Genomic DNA, 14,509 nt, shown 5'->3' on the forward strand with positions numbered 1-14,509 from the left:
TTAATCTAGTACATTTATACATACAAAGGCTGTAGACAACTCCTCAGCAAATAATGGGGTGGCACGGTGGCAAGCACTGCTGCCTCACAGCTCCAGGAACCCAGACTCAATTCTGGCCTCGGGTGACTGTGTGTAGAGTTTGCACTTTCTCCCCATGTCTGCACGGGATTCCTCCGGGTACTCCGGTTTCCTCTCACTGTCCAAAGATGTGCAGATTAGGTGGATTGGCCATGCTAAATTGCCCCTTGGTGTCCAAAAGGTTAGGTGGTATTACTGGGTTACGGGAATAGGGTGGAGGCGTGGGCTTAAGTAGGATGCTCTTTCCAAGGGCCGGTGCAGAATGATGGGTCGAATGTCCTCCTTCTGTACTGCAAATTCTATGATCTAAAAAAAAAAATTCTATGTTCTAGCTGCAATATGTGGTACCATAATATCACAGCTAAAACTGTTAGTTGAAGTCATACCTAGCACAAAACAAGAAGGTTGTCGTGACTGGAGGTCAATTATCTTAGCTCCAGGACATCACTGCAGGAGTAGTGACCTTGGCCCAACAATCTTCAGCTACTTCCTCAATGGTCTTTCTTCCCTTAGTCAGAAGTGGGGATGACCGTTGATGGCTGCACATGTTCAGCACCATTCTCAACTCTTCAGATGCTGAAGCAGTCCATGTCCAAATGCAGCAAGACCTGGACAATATCCAGGCTCGGGCTGACATGGAACAATTAACATTCGCGACACACAAATACCAGGCAACGACCATCTCCCATGAGAGGATCCAACCATTGCTCCTCGACATTCAATGGCATTACCACCACCGAATCCCCCACTATCAACATCCGGGGGTTGCAATTGACCAGAAAATGAGTTGGACTAGCCATATGAATACTGTGGCTACAAGAGCAGGTCGAAGGCCAGGAATTCTGCAGCAAGTAACTTACTGCACGACTACCAAAGCCTGTCCACAAGGCAGGTTTGTGATAGAATGCTCCCACTTGCATGGATGAGTGCCACTCCCAACAACACTCGAAGTTCGACACCATCCAGAACAAAGCAGCTCATGTAATTGCTACCCCTGCCACAGACATTCATTCTCTCTATCACCAATGAGGACAGTAAGAAATCTTACAACACCAAACTCCAATGAGGAGTGACAGCCATGTGTACCATCTACAAGATGCACTGCAGGAACTTAAGATTCCTTCGGCAGCACCTTCCAAACCCACGACAGCTGCCATATAGAACAGAGCAGATACCTGTGAACCCCACCACCTGGAGTGTCACTCACCATTCTGACTTGGAAATATATCACTGTTCTTTCGCTGATCCTGGGTCAAAATCCTGGAATTGCCACCCCAACAGCACTGTGGGTGTACCTGCACCTCAGGGACTGCAGTGGTTCAAGAAGGCAGTTCACTATCACCTTCTCAAGGACAACCATTAAATGCTGGCCTAGCCAACGATGCCCATATCTCGTAAATGAAGCTTTAAAAAATGATTTTAAGGTATACAAATTTTGCTTAATTATTTTTATATTGGGTACTTAATTATGACATTTTTCCTTCCTACCTGTAGATCTGAAGAGACTGAACTACCCGGATCTGAATCTTTAGGCAGCATAGGGCTGGAAATTCTCTCTTCATCAGAGGACATCTGCACAAGAGAAAGCAATCAATTGACTTAAGTACTGACCTAGGCCCAGAAGAAAACAAATTAATAAAATTTCAATAGCACCTGCTTACTAGTCCAGTCTCCCCATGACGCGAGTTATTAATCTTACTCAGTTTACCCTGAACGAGATTTTTGCATAATTTGCAGTCACAGATACAAACACTAAACAATTCAGCTGGTCTGTTCACAACTGCAATCTTAAAGGATGTGTGAAATCTTTGAATTCAAATATCCCTTTAAGTAATGTTTTCATCAAAAAATAGAGATTACTAGTGCTTTTTTGAAAAAACTGAAAAAAAGCTAATACTTCACAAAGAATTAGAATCAGAGGTTTACAGCATGGAACCTCCTGAATACACTCATCAAATTTCTCTCCATCTAAGCCCTAATGCTATGGCTGTCCCAGTCGATGTTGGGAAAGTTAAAGTCCTCAACTATTACCACTATTTTTCTTGCAGCTATCTGTAATCTCCTTACATATTTGCTCCTCAATTTCCCACTGACTATTTGGGGGCCTGTGGTACAATCCTATCAAAGTGATCTCTCCCATCTTATTTTTCAGTCCTACCCGTATAGACTTGGTGGGCGAACCCTCGGATATATCCCCTATTAGTACTGCCGTGTTATCCTCCCGAATGAAAAACGCAACTACCCCTCTTCTCTTACCTCCTGTTCTATCTTTCCCATAACATCGGTCCCCTGGAACATTTGAGCTGCCAGCCCTGCCCCTCCCTTAGCCATGTTTCAGTAATAGCTATAATTCAATCGCTATTTGGTAATTTCCGGATCACCAAATTCAAAGTCCAACGCAGTATATTAAAGTCTAGTCAAATAAAAAGAAAGGTAGTTTTCTTAAATATTGCGTCAATTATCATATAAAATCCATAGAAATGCTGCAGTGCAGAGGGAGGCCATTTGGCCCATCAACTCTGCACTGGCCCTCCGAAAGAGCACTCTACCTCGGCCAACTCTCCCACACTATCCCCGTAACCCCAAGTATTGATCATGGGCAATCCACCTAACCTCCACATCTTTAGAACGTGGGAAGAAACCAGAACACATGGGGAAATCCACGCAGGCACTGGGAGAAGGTGCAAACTCCACCAGTTACCCAAGGTGGAAATCGAACCTGGGTCCCTGGCGCTGCTAACCACTAAGCCACCCTCAATTCGTAGTTCAGAATAGTACAACAAAAATTCTTGTCACCATCAATTTTATTTTCGTAGAATAAATTAATGCAAACTCAAATAAAATCATTAGTGAAACATGCTAATTTAACAGAATTTCACATTTCAGTGACATTTAAAACTCGACAATGAAGAATAGAGCCTGCGAATGGAACGGGCACGCCATCCGAATCTACGAGGATCTTGGAGCGGACATAGCTAAGAGACGGGCGGAGTTCAACAGAGCGAAAGCAGCTCTCTACAAGAACAAAGTACGTTTTGGTATGCTGTACCCAGCAAAACTCTGGGTCACATACCAAAACAAGGAATATTTCTTTACAGCCCCTGCCGAGGCGAATAGATTCGTCGAGGAGCACGGGCTGGAAAAACGCCATGGGAAGTAGGGACGAGGGGCCCATGGGAAGGAGAAACGTCATGCCGACGGGGGGGTGGGGAGGGGCGAGGCAAAGCCAGCCCCCTCCCCCCTGGCAGGAACACCCAGAACGAAAAACAACCCAATGCCCACGGGCCCGCTCCAGGTGGGAGGCCAGGCCCCGGCACGAGGGAACGGGAGTACTGGAGAGGGGAGAGGAGAAGCGGGACAGCAACCTCCGAGAGGGGAGCCACCGTGCTAGCAGGAAAGCTAGCGACGGGGGCGCGCAACAGAGCAGGGCCGCAGCGCACCCCCAACAGGGGGGAAGGCGCCAGGCAGGGGAGGGGGGGGGATCACCCATCAAAGGTGGGAGAGCAAATGGGGACAGGAATGGGGGAGAGAGGGGCAATGGAGGGGTATACAGGGGAGGGGGGAAAAGGGATAGAGCGGGGGGGGGGGACACTCGGGGGGCGAGAGACCAGGGAGGGGAAATGCAGGGACGAAGGGACAAAAGAGGCCAGAAAGGGAATAGGGCCACAAAGTGCCACGGACAAGGGCTCGAAACAGGGAACCGCTGCAAGCACCCACCCAGTACGGTCTGTGGGTGAAGGGGCCCCCCGGAGTGCAGGGGACTACCCGCGTGGCGGACACACAGTGGACGGCCATGGCGGGTGTCCCCGGGACAAGGGGGAACCCCGGAGCGCAGGGACCCGACCGCATGGGGAGAGCAGTGATAGTGGACATCCTGGACGGCCCCCTAACAAAGGGAAACCCCAGAGGGCAGGGGCGCGTCCACCGGACAAATATGGTTAACCCCACAGGAGCAAGGGGGCAGAAGCCCCCCACCAGAATAGTCACCTGGAACGTAAGGGGACTTAACGGCCCAGTGAAGAGATCTAGAGTCCTCATCCACCTTAGAAACATGAGGGCCGACATAGTCTTCCTCCAAGAGACGCACCTGAGGGAGCAGGACCAACTGCGGGTAAGAAAGGGCTGGGTGGGACAAACCTATCATTCCTGTTATGGGGCAAGGGCCAGGGGGGGTGGCGATCCTGATTGGCAAGAGGACAATGTTTAGGGCGACAAAGACGGTTACGGACCCAGGGGGACGGTATGTCATGGTCAGCGGGGCCCTGGATGGGGCGCCGGTAGTTCTAGTTAACGTGTACGCGCCCAACTGGGACGACACGAGCTTCATCCAAAAGACCATGGCAGAAATCCCGGACATAGCGACGCACCAACTAATCATGGGGGGGACTTCAACTGTGTACAGGACCCAAAGACGGACAGATCGAACCCCAGAACGGGGAAAACCTCAAACATGGCAAGGGAACTCAGTCACTATATGGAGCAGATGGGAGCAGTGGACCCCTGGAGATTCGCCCACCCGGGGGAGAAAGAATTCTCTTTCTTCTCCCCAGTACACAATGTGTACACCAGAATTGACTTCTTTGTGGTGGGGAAAACGGTGCTTCCAGGGATAGACAAGGTGGAATATTCCGCAATTGTGATATCAGACCACGCCCCACACTACATGGACGTGCGGCTGGAGACGGGAAGGGCCCAGCGCCCCACATGGAGGCTGGACGGTGCCTTACTAGCTGACAAGGCCTTCAGCGAAAGGATAGCGCGGGCCATAGCGGAATACACGGAGAACAACCAAAACGGAGAGGTCTCATCCTCCACGTTCTGGGAAGCGCTTAAGGCCGTACTAAGAGGGGAAATCATTGCCTACAAAGCGCAAAGAGATAGGGAGGAAAGGGTGGCTAGGCAGAAGCTGGTCGACTCCATACTGGAGGTAGACCGTAAATACTCCGAGGCCCCGACCGTAGAGCTCCTGGCGGAGAGAAAAGAATTACAAAGGAACTTTGACCTGCTCTCCACCAGGAAAGCAGTACACCAACTCCGTCAGGCACGCGGGGCCCTGTACGAACACGGAGACAAAGCCAGCCGCCTGTTGGCACACCAGCTGAGAAAGCAGGCAGCCAGCAGGGAAATTGCGCAAATCAGAGGTACCAGAGGCACGTGGGAAACAGAACCAGAGAGGATTAACGAAACCTTCAAGGCCTTCTACCAAGAGCTATACACCTCGGAGCCCCCAACGGGGACGGCTGGGATGAACCAGTTTCTTGATGGACTGGACATACCAGTCGTGGGAGAGGGCAGAAAACGGGATCTGGAAGCACCACTAGCACTGGGAGAGATCATGGAGAGCATTAGCTCCATGCAGACGGGGAAGGCGCCGGGACCGGACGGATTCCCGGCGGACTTCTACAAAAAATTCGCGACAGCGCTGGCCCCGCACCTGCGGGAGATGTTCACAGACTCGCTAGCTAGGGGCACACTGCCACCCACGTTAGCACAGGCCTCAATCTCGCTGATACCTAAGAAAGACAAAGACCCAACGGAATGTGGGTCATACAGACCCATATCTCTGCTGAATGCAGACGCCAAAATACTGGCCAAAATCCTAGCCAAAAGGCTAGAAGACTGTGTACCTGAGGTGGTCACAGAGGACCAGACGGGCTTCGTCAAAGGTAGACAGCTTACCGCGAACATCAGGCGCCTGCTGAACGTGATAATGACCCCCTCCGGGGAGAGAACACAAGAGGTGATCGTCTCCCTGGACGCAGAAAAGGCCTTCGACAGAGTCGAATGGAAATACCTCATAGAGGTACTGGAGCGGTTCGGGCTTGGAACAGGGTTCACCGCATGGGTAAAGCTCCTATACAACGCCCCCATGGCGAGTGTACGGACCAACAATACCAACTCCCAATACTTCCAGCTGCACAGGGGCACCAGACAAGGATGCCCACTGTCCCCGCTGCTGTTCGCACTAGCAATCGAACCGCTAGCAATCGCGCTCAGGGCAGCAAAAAATTGGAGGGGGATCCGAAGGGGAGGTAGAGAGCACAGAGTCTCACTCTATGCGGATGATCTGCTCCTCTATATCTCGGACCCACAAAGCAGCATGGACGGAATCATAGCGCTCCTGAAAGAGTTTGGAGCCTTCTCGGGCTACAAACTCAACATGAGCAAAAGTGAGATCTTCCCAGTACACCCGCAAGGGGGGGGGGGGGGGCCAGCACTAAAGGGCCTGCCGTTCAAACAAGCCCGACACAAATTCCGCTACCTGGGGATCCAAATAGCCCATGACTGGAAAGGCATCCACAAATGGAACCTCACCAGCCTGACGGAGGAAGTTAAAAAGGACCTGCAAAGATGGAACACACTCCCGCTCTCCCTCGCGGGGAGAGTCCAGACGATCAAAATGAACGTACTGCCCAGGTTCCTTTTCCTGTTTAGATCCATTCCGATCTACATCCCCAAGGCCTTTTTCAAAGCGCTGGACAAACATATCATGGCGTTCGTATGGGGGGGGGGTAAAAATGCTAGGATCCCAAAGAAGGTCATACAAAAGACAAAATCCAGAGGGGGGCTAGCCCTCCCGAATCTACAATTCTACCACTGGGCGGCAACAGCCGAGCGTGTAAGGGGATGGATCCAGGAGCCAGAAGCCGAGTGGGTGCGTGCGGAAGAGGCCTCCTGCATGGGAACCTCCCTCCGGGCCCTCGCCACGGCAGCACTCCCATCCCCACCCAAAAAACACTCCACCAGCCCAGTGGTGATGGCCACCCTCCAATCCTGGAACCAACTGCGGCAGCAATTTGGCCTGTACAAAATGTCGGACAAGGCTCCCATCTGCAACAACCATAGGTTCACACCAGCACTGACTGACGCCACCTTCAAAAGGTGGAGGCAGGACGGGGGGACACTGACAGTCAAGGACCTATACACGGACGACAGGATCGCAACACTGGACGAACTGACAGAGAAATTTCAGCTAGCTGGGGGGAACGAGCTACGGTACCTGCAGCTCAAAAACTTCCTACGAAAGGAGACAAGGACATACCCACAACCGCCACGACGGACGCTACTGGAAGACCTACTGGACGCAAGTATCCTACAGAAAGGGAACTGTAGTGACATGTATGACCGACTGGTAGATAGGGACGACACCGTACCTGACGCAACAAGAAGGAAATGGGAGGACGACCTGGGGATGGAGATAGGGTGGAGACTCTGGAGCGAAGCACTGCATAGGGTCAACTCCACCTCCACGTGCGCAAGGCTCAGCCTGACGCAACTAAAAGTGGTACATAGAGCCCACTTAACGAGAAACCGTATGAGTAGGTTCTTCCCGGAGGTGGAGGACAAATGTGAGCGGTGCCAGAGAGGCCCGGCCAACCACGCCCACATGTTCTGGTCTTGCCCCAGACTTGTGGAGTACTGGACAGCCTTCTTCGAGGCTATGTCCAAAGTGGTGGGGGTGAGGGTGGAGCCATGCCCGATAGTGGCGGTCTTCGGGGTTTCAGACCAGCCAGATCTATTCCTGGGGAGGAGGGCGGACGCCCTTGCCTTTGCCTCCCTGATTGCCCGCCGTAGAATCCTGTTTGGCTGGCGGTCAGCAGCACCACCCAGAGCTGCAGACTGGCTGTCCGACCTCTCGGAATCTCTCCAAATGGAGAAAATCAAATTCGCCATCCGAGGGTCGGACGACGGCTTCCACAGAACGTGGGAGCCATTCATGCAACTGTTCCGGGACCTGTTTGTGGCCAACGTACAGGAGGAAGAATAGTCGGGTGGCCAAGAACCAGGGGAAAATGGACGGGAATCGGGGGAAGGTAGCCGGGGGGAGGGAGGGGGGGGGGGCTACGGGCTCGGTATGGGGGTTTGATGGCAAGCCAAGGCCCAAAACCAACTATAAATAAATGCCTATAAACATGTGCCTCGGCCATATTGGGGAATGTAAAATATGTATGCTGGCTAAAGGGGGCGGCCACAATTATTGTTATGAAGATGCTTACCTGTAAATATTCATGTTAAATTTTTGTGTTTTCCTTTTTTTTTCTCTCTCTCTAATAACTTGTAATTTGTCATATATAAAATATGAAAACTCAATAAAAAAAACATTTAAAAAAAAAACTCGACAATGAAAAAGTCACCAGACTTGATGATCCAAGTGGCTTCTATGCTGTAAATTTTCTATGATTCCATTCTGAAATCTTGGTCAATCAACTGACTTGCGCATTTAATTATAAGCTTTTCAAATCTCAACAGCTCTTTTATGGAATCTAATTAAGAGCTGAAGTTCACCGAGCACATTGCAGCTAATTTCTCCCAGCTCTGCTATTAAACAGACAGTGCATCAGGTAGCAGGCCTCATTAAGAGCAAGGTGTATGGCAATGTTAACCTTTTTCCATGAAACCCAACCCAAAAAAGTTGCAATTACACTGCATTGTTAACATGGTAAAGCATTCCAAGGTACAGGAATGTAAACAGACAAGAAGAAAATTGACAGCCAAAGGAGATGGCATTAAGACAGGTGACCAGAGGATTGGTAAGAGGAAGATTGAAGGATCATCTTAAAGGAGAAGAGGCATATAAGCTCAGAGAGACAATTTCAGAATCACATTTAAACAGCTGAAGACTCAACTGTCAACTAATGGAGGAGCAAAGGAAGTTAGTAATCCACAAGAAGCCAGAATTGGGGGCATAGAATTGAAGGACATTTGTTTGACAAATATCAAGCACTTGAGAATTTTTATTTTTTTAAAAGACTGCAATTAAAATGTTATGAAACTAATAATCCATATAATCCCCACGGTGCAGAAGGAGGCCACTTGGCCCATCGAGTACACAGCAACCCTCCAAAAGAGCACCCTACCTAGGCCCACTCCCTCGCCCTATCCCTAAACCCCATGACCCCAACTAACCTGTACATCTCTAGACACTATGGGGCAACTTTAGAATGGCCAATCCAACTAACTAACATCTTTGGACTGTGGGGGAAACCGGAGCACCCAGAGGAAACCCACACAGACACGAAGAGAACATGTAAATTCTAGTCACCCAAGGATGAAATTGAATTTGGGGTCAATTCGGAGAAACTGGGTCCACTGTTTAAAAATAAAGGGTCACCATTTAGGACACAGATTAGAATTTTGTTCCCTCAGAGCGTTGTCTCTTTGGAACTACCTTCCTCCAAAAGATGGTGGAAGCAGAGATACAATCAGGTCAGTAATGGCTCAAAGGGCAGAGTGCCCATTCTGCTCCGAATTTGTATATTCATATTATTTGTGCATAATGTGTGAATATTTAGGCTATCACCTGAATTTTACCATATTCAACTGCACTTCTGAACTTAAAACAAAAAGGCAGCAGTACTAACCACTGTCATTTGTGATTCTAGTAAGAAGTCTTACAACACCAGGTTAAAGTCCAACAGGTTTGTTCAAACACAAGCTTTCGGAGCACTGCTCCTTCCTCAGGTAAATGGAGAGGTATGTTCCAGAAACATTTATACAGACAAAGTCAGAGATGCCAGACAATGCTTGGAATGCGAGCCCCAGTGCAACCTAGGTTAAGAGGTGTGAATTGTCTCAAGCCAGGACAGTTGGTAGGGGGGGTGAATGTAATGCGATACAAATCCAAGGTCCCAGTTGAAGCCATAAATGTGTGCGGAACTTGGTGATTCTGCGTTGTCGTGGGTCCTGAAAACCACCATGGAGAACGCTTACCCAAAGATCAGAGGCTGAATGCCCTTGACTGCTGAAGTGTTCCCCGACTGGAAGGAAACATTCCTGCCTGACGATTGTTGCACGATGTCCGTTCATCCGTTGTCGCAGCGGCTGCATGGTCTCGCCAGTGTACCACACTTCGGGACATCCTTTCCTGCAGCATTTGAGGTAGACAATCTTCGCCAAGTCGCACGAATATGCACCACGTACCTGGTGTTCTCACGTGTAATGTTGGTACCCATGTCGATGATCTGGCACGTCTTGCAGAGACTGCACTAAAGGGGCTGCCGTTCAAACAAGCCCGACACAAATTCCGCTACCTGGGGATCCAAATAGCCCATGACTGGAAAGGGATCCACAAATGGAACCTCACCAGCCTGACGGAGGAAGTTAAAAAGGACCTGCAAAAATGGAACACACTTCCACTCTCCCTCGCGGGGAGAGTCCAGACGATCAAAATTAACGTACTGCCCAGGTTCCTCTTCCTGTTTAGATCCATTCCGATCTACATCCCCAAGGCCTTTTTCAAAGCGCTGGACAAACTTACCATGGCGTTCGTATGGGGGGGGTAAAAATGCTAGGATCCCAAAGAAGGTCCTACAAAAAACAAAATCCGGGGGGGGGGGGGCTAGCCCTCCCGAATCTACAATTCTACCACTGGGCGGCAACAGCCGAGCGAGTAAGGGGATGGATCCAGGAGCCAGAAGCCGAGTGGGTGCGTGCGGAGGAGGCCTCTTGCATGGGGACCTCCCTCCGGGCCCTCGCCACGGCAGCACTCCCATCCCCACCCAAAAAACACTCCAGCAGCCCAGTGGTGACAGCCGCCCTCCAATCCTGGAACTAACTGCGGCAGCAATTTGGCCTGACCAAAATGTCGGACAAGGCTCCCATCTGCAACAACCATAGGTTCATACCAGCACTGACTGACGCCACCTTCAAAAGGTGGAGGCAGGACGGGGGGGGGGGGGGGGGGACACTGACAGTCAGGGACCTATACACGGACGACAGGATCGCAACACTGGACGAACTGACAGAGAAATTTCAGCTAGCTGGGGGGAACGAGCTACGGTACCTGCAGCTCAAAAACTTCCTACGAAAGGAGACAAGGACGTACCCACAACCGCCACGACAGACACTACTGGAAGACCTACTGGACGCAAGTATTCTAGAGAAAGGGAACTGTAGTGACATGTATGACCGACTGGTAGATAGGGACGACACCGTACTGGACGCAACAAGGAGGAAATGGGAGGACGACCTGGGGATGGAGATAGGGTGGGGACTCTGGAGCGAAGCACTGCATAGGGTCAACTCCACCTCCACGTGCGCAAGGCTCAGCCTGACGCAACTAAAAGTGGTACATAGAGCCCACTTAACGAGAAACCGTATGAGTAGGTTCTTCCCGGAGGTGGAGGACAGATGTGAACGGTGCCAAAGAGGCCCGGCCAACCACGCCCACATGTTCTGGTCTTGCCCCAGACTTGTGGAGTACTGGACAGCCTTCTTCGAGGCTATGTCCAAAGTGGTGGGGGTGAGGGCGGAGCCATGCCCGATTGTGGCGGTCTTCGGGGTTTCAGACCAGCCAGATCTATTCCTGGGGAGGAGGGCGGACGCCCTTGCCTTTGCCTCCCTGATCGCCCGCCGTAGAATCCTGTTTGGCTGGCGGTCAGCAGCACCGCCCAGAGCTGCAGACTGGCTGTCCGACCTCTCGGAATCTCTCCAAATGGAGAAAATCAAATTCGCCATCCGAGGGTCGGACGACGGCTTCCACAGAACGTGGGAGCCATTCATGCAATTGTTCCGGGACCTGTTTGTGGCCAACGAACAAGAGGAAGAATAGTCGGGCGGCCAAGAATCAGGGGAAAATGGATGGGAATCGGGGGAAGGTTGCCGGGGGGGGGGGGGGGCTACGGGTTTGTTATGGCTAGCTAAGGCCCAAAACCAAACTGTAAATAAATGCCAATAAACATGTGCCTCGGCCATATTGGGGAATGTAAAATATGTATGCCGGCTAAAGGGGGGAGGCCACAGTTATTATTACGAAGATGCTTACCTGTAAATATATATGTTAATTTTTGCGTGTTCCTTTTTTTTCTCTCTCTCTCTCTAACAATTTGTAATTTGTTCAATATAAAACATGAAAACTGAATAAAAAACATTTATAAAAAAAAAGATGTTGTCGTAGTTTCTCCACTACAGGAAAAGTACTGGACAACGAAGGGTACTCTGACAGTTGTGTCCCGTGTTTGTCTTCTGAGGAAATCAGTGCAGCTTTTTGCTGTGGCACGTTGGAACTGTTGATCGATGAGTCAAGCGCCATATCCTGGAACTTACCTCTTCATTCACCTGAGGAAGGAGCAGTGCTCCGAAAGCTAGTGATTTGAAATAAACCTGTTGGACTTTAACCTGGTGTCGTAAGACTTCTTACTGTATTCACAGGTGATGTCAGGGAGCAGCTCTTCACAAACCAAGAGTGGAAATCTGGAATTCCTTCCCTAGTAAGCTGTTGCGGCTTGGTCAATTGAGAATGTCAAAATGAAGTTAGATTGTGAATAGCCGCAGTCCCAGCAACCAGTACCAGCCTGCCATCCTGAAACTGGCCATTGGTTCCTACTCGCTCAATCCACATCAGTTTTTTGACACCAATCCCAATATATTGACATGGATTGAGAATTGGTTAACAGACAGAAAACAGGAGGGATGAATGGGTCATTCTCAGGATGGCAGGCTGCTACTAGTGGGGTAGCACAAGGATTAATAGTGCTGGGGCCCCAGGTGTTCACAATTTACATAAATGATATGGATGTAGGGACCAAATATAATATATCCAATGAGTTGGTGGGGAGGATGCAAAGTGGCTTACAGAACCACAGCAAGTAGATGCAGTTAAGCTACAGATCAGCCATGATCTAAGACTCAAAATAGGCTCACAGGCTGTCACTCGGTAACTGAAAGACCAAACTTACTTTGATGTAGTATCTTACCACCTCCAGCAAACATTCCAAAGCACTTAATAGCTAGTGAATTCAAATGCAGTCACCTAGGGAAAAATGTAGCCTAAATTTTCAAAGCATGGTCCCACAGATATTAGTGAACTAGTTAATCCATATGCTCTTTTTAAGACCGTAAGATTTAGGAGCAGAATTAGGCCATTCAGCCCATCAAGTCTGCTCCACCATTCAATCATGGCCGATATATTTGATCCCCATTCTACTGCCTTTTTCCCATAAATCTAGACCCCCTAATTATTCAAGAATATCAATATGCTTGAGGTGCTATTATCTACAGATCAAGAGCAGGAAGGTGCAATTAGACAGAATATTTATTTCTTGGAACATTAGAGCTAGGAGCAAGAGGCAATTCAGACTGAGCATGCTTCAGCATTCAATACAATCATGGCCGGTCTCATCATGGCCCTCATCTCCATCCTCCTGTCTGTAACTCTTCAACTCATTACTAATTAACAATCTGTCTAACTCCTTCTTAAATTTAATCACTGTCCCAGCTTCCACCCACCGCACTGTGGGGTAGCGAATTCCAGATTCAGAAAGTTTCTCCACATTGGTTTTAAATCTGCTACCCCTCATCCTGAGACCATGACCTCTCGTTCTAGAATGCTCCACAAGAGGAAGCATCCGTTCCACATCCACACAAGTCCCTTGCACTTTTAATGATAGTTAATGGTCGCATATCCGCATCAATAAGTGAAATTAATTGGGAGGGTGGGGGAAGACACAGGAAATAATGCGTTTTGTTTAAAATTAGGACTTTCGTTCGGCCAGATTCTCAAAACGTCTCTTAGCTTTGCGCAACCTCCGAATCCGCGCAAAGACTGATGGCGCTTAGAACAGCTTCAACACCCTGGGTAATATTCAGTTGGTCGGGCGGTAAACGCCTCCCTTATCACAGCGGCTTCAATCTTCGGCCTAAACCCTTGGGATGGAGTTAAGGTGCGGCCGCCATGCTGTTAATGGAGTCACACGGACTTTAAACTACAGGGTGGGCACTAATTCAGGTGAACTGCACCGTGACTGAGATTAGGAGCAGCCTTACCATCGCTCTCCGCCTCCAGCCCCTCCGCCGAACCGTTTCAAACTGTCCGCACGGCAATAACTGCCGCGGCTATTGGGAGGCGCAGGGCAGCAAGGCCCGTCCCGATTGGCCCGCCGAGCACTCCCCGACCCTACTGCGTCCTGCTCTGTGATTGGACCGTACCCCTCCTCCTCGCGCAGTTGCTATGGTAGAGAGACGCGGAACGCTCCTGTCCCATTGGTGGAGAGTTCCCCCTCCTCCCTCTCACTCCAGCGCGGTCTCGGGCTTTGCTCCGCTCTCCTGGACAGCTATCTTCACATCTTGGAGAAAATTAGCTTTAAACTGATTATTCACCTTTGTGGCACCTCTGTAAATTGTGTGTTTGCCTTCAACACAACAGTGGCAATTCTTCATAAATCATTAATTGACTGTAAAATACATTCAGATATCCCAGAGATCCGAGAGTCACTTTGCCAATGAAATATATTTATTGTACACTGGTAAATATATATTAATGATACCGACTCGTCAGTGCTGACTCATTTGTTAATGTTGTCAACTCCAAGTCAGACGGTTGTGGGTGTGAGTTTCTATTGAATACCAACAATGCAGAAGGAGGCCATTCGTCCCATCGGCCTTGTACCAACCCTCCAAAAGAGCACTCTACCTAGGCCCTCTTTCCCAGCCT

At 49.7% G+C, this 14,509-nt stretch overlaps 1 protein-coding gene across 6 annotated transcripts in view; it reads right to left on the reverse strand.

Annotated features, from left to right (window-relative positions):
• The window catches only part of poc5 (POC5 centriolar protein homolog (Chlamydomonas)), a 128,918-nt gene extending 114,951 nt beyond the window's left edge, over positions 1-13,967 (reverse strand). For 4 of the 6 annotated variants that reach the window (XM_038805511.1, XM_038805513.1, XM_038805512.1 and 1 more), the window contains exons 1-2: positions 13,843-13,967; positions 1,567-1,650 (exon numbers count right to left, since the gene is read on the reverse strand). In XM_038805511.1, coding sequence (XP_038661439.1) covers positions 1,567-1,650; positions 13,843-13,845 — 87 coding nt within the window. In that variant the 5' untranslated portion in view covers positions 13,846-13,967. The remainder of the gene's footprint in view (positions 1-1,566; positions 1,651-13,842) is intronic. The other 2 variants (XM_038805514.1, XM_038805515.1) reach the window with 2 other exon arrangements.
• Positions 13,968-14,509: the final 542 nt, after the last annotated feature.

This window comes from Scyliorhinus canicula, chromosome 8, assembly GCF_902713615.1.
Source record: "Scyliorhinus canicula chromosome 8, sScyCan1.1, whole genome shotgun sequence".
Taxonomy (NCBI): Eukaryota; Metazoa; Chordata; class Chondrichthyes; order Carcharhiniformes; family Scyliorhinidae; genus Scyliorhinus; species Scyliorhinus canicula.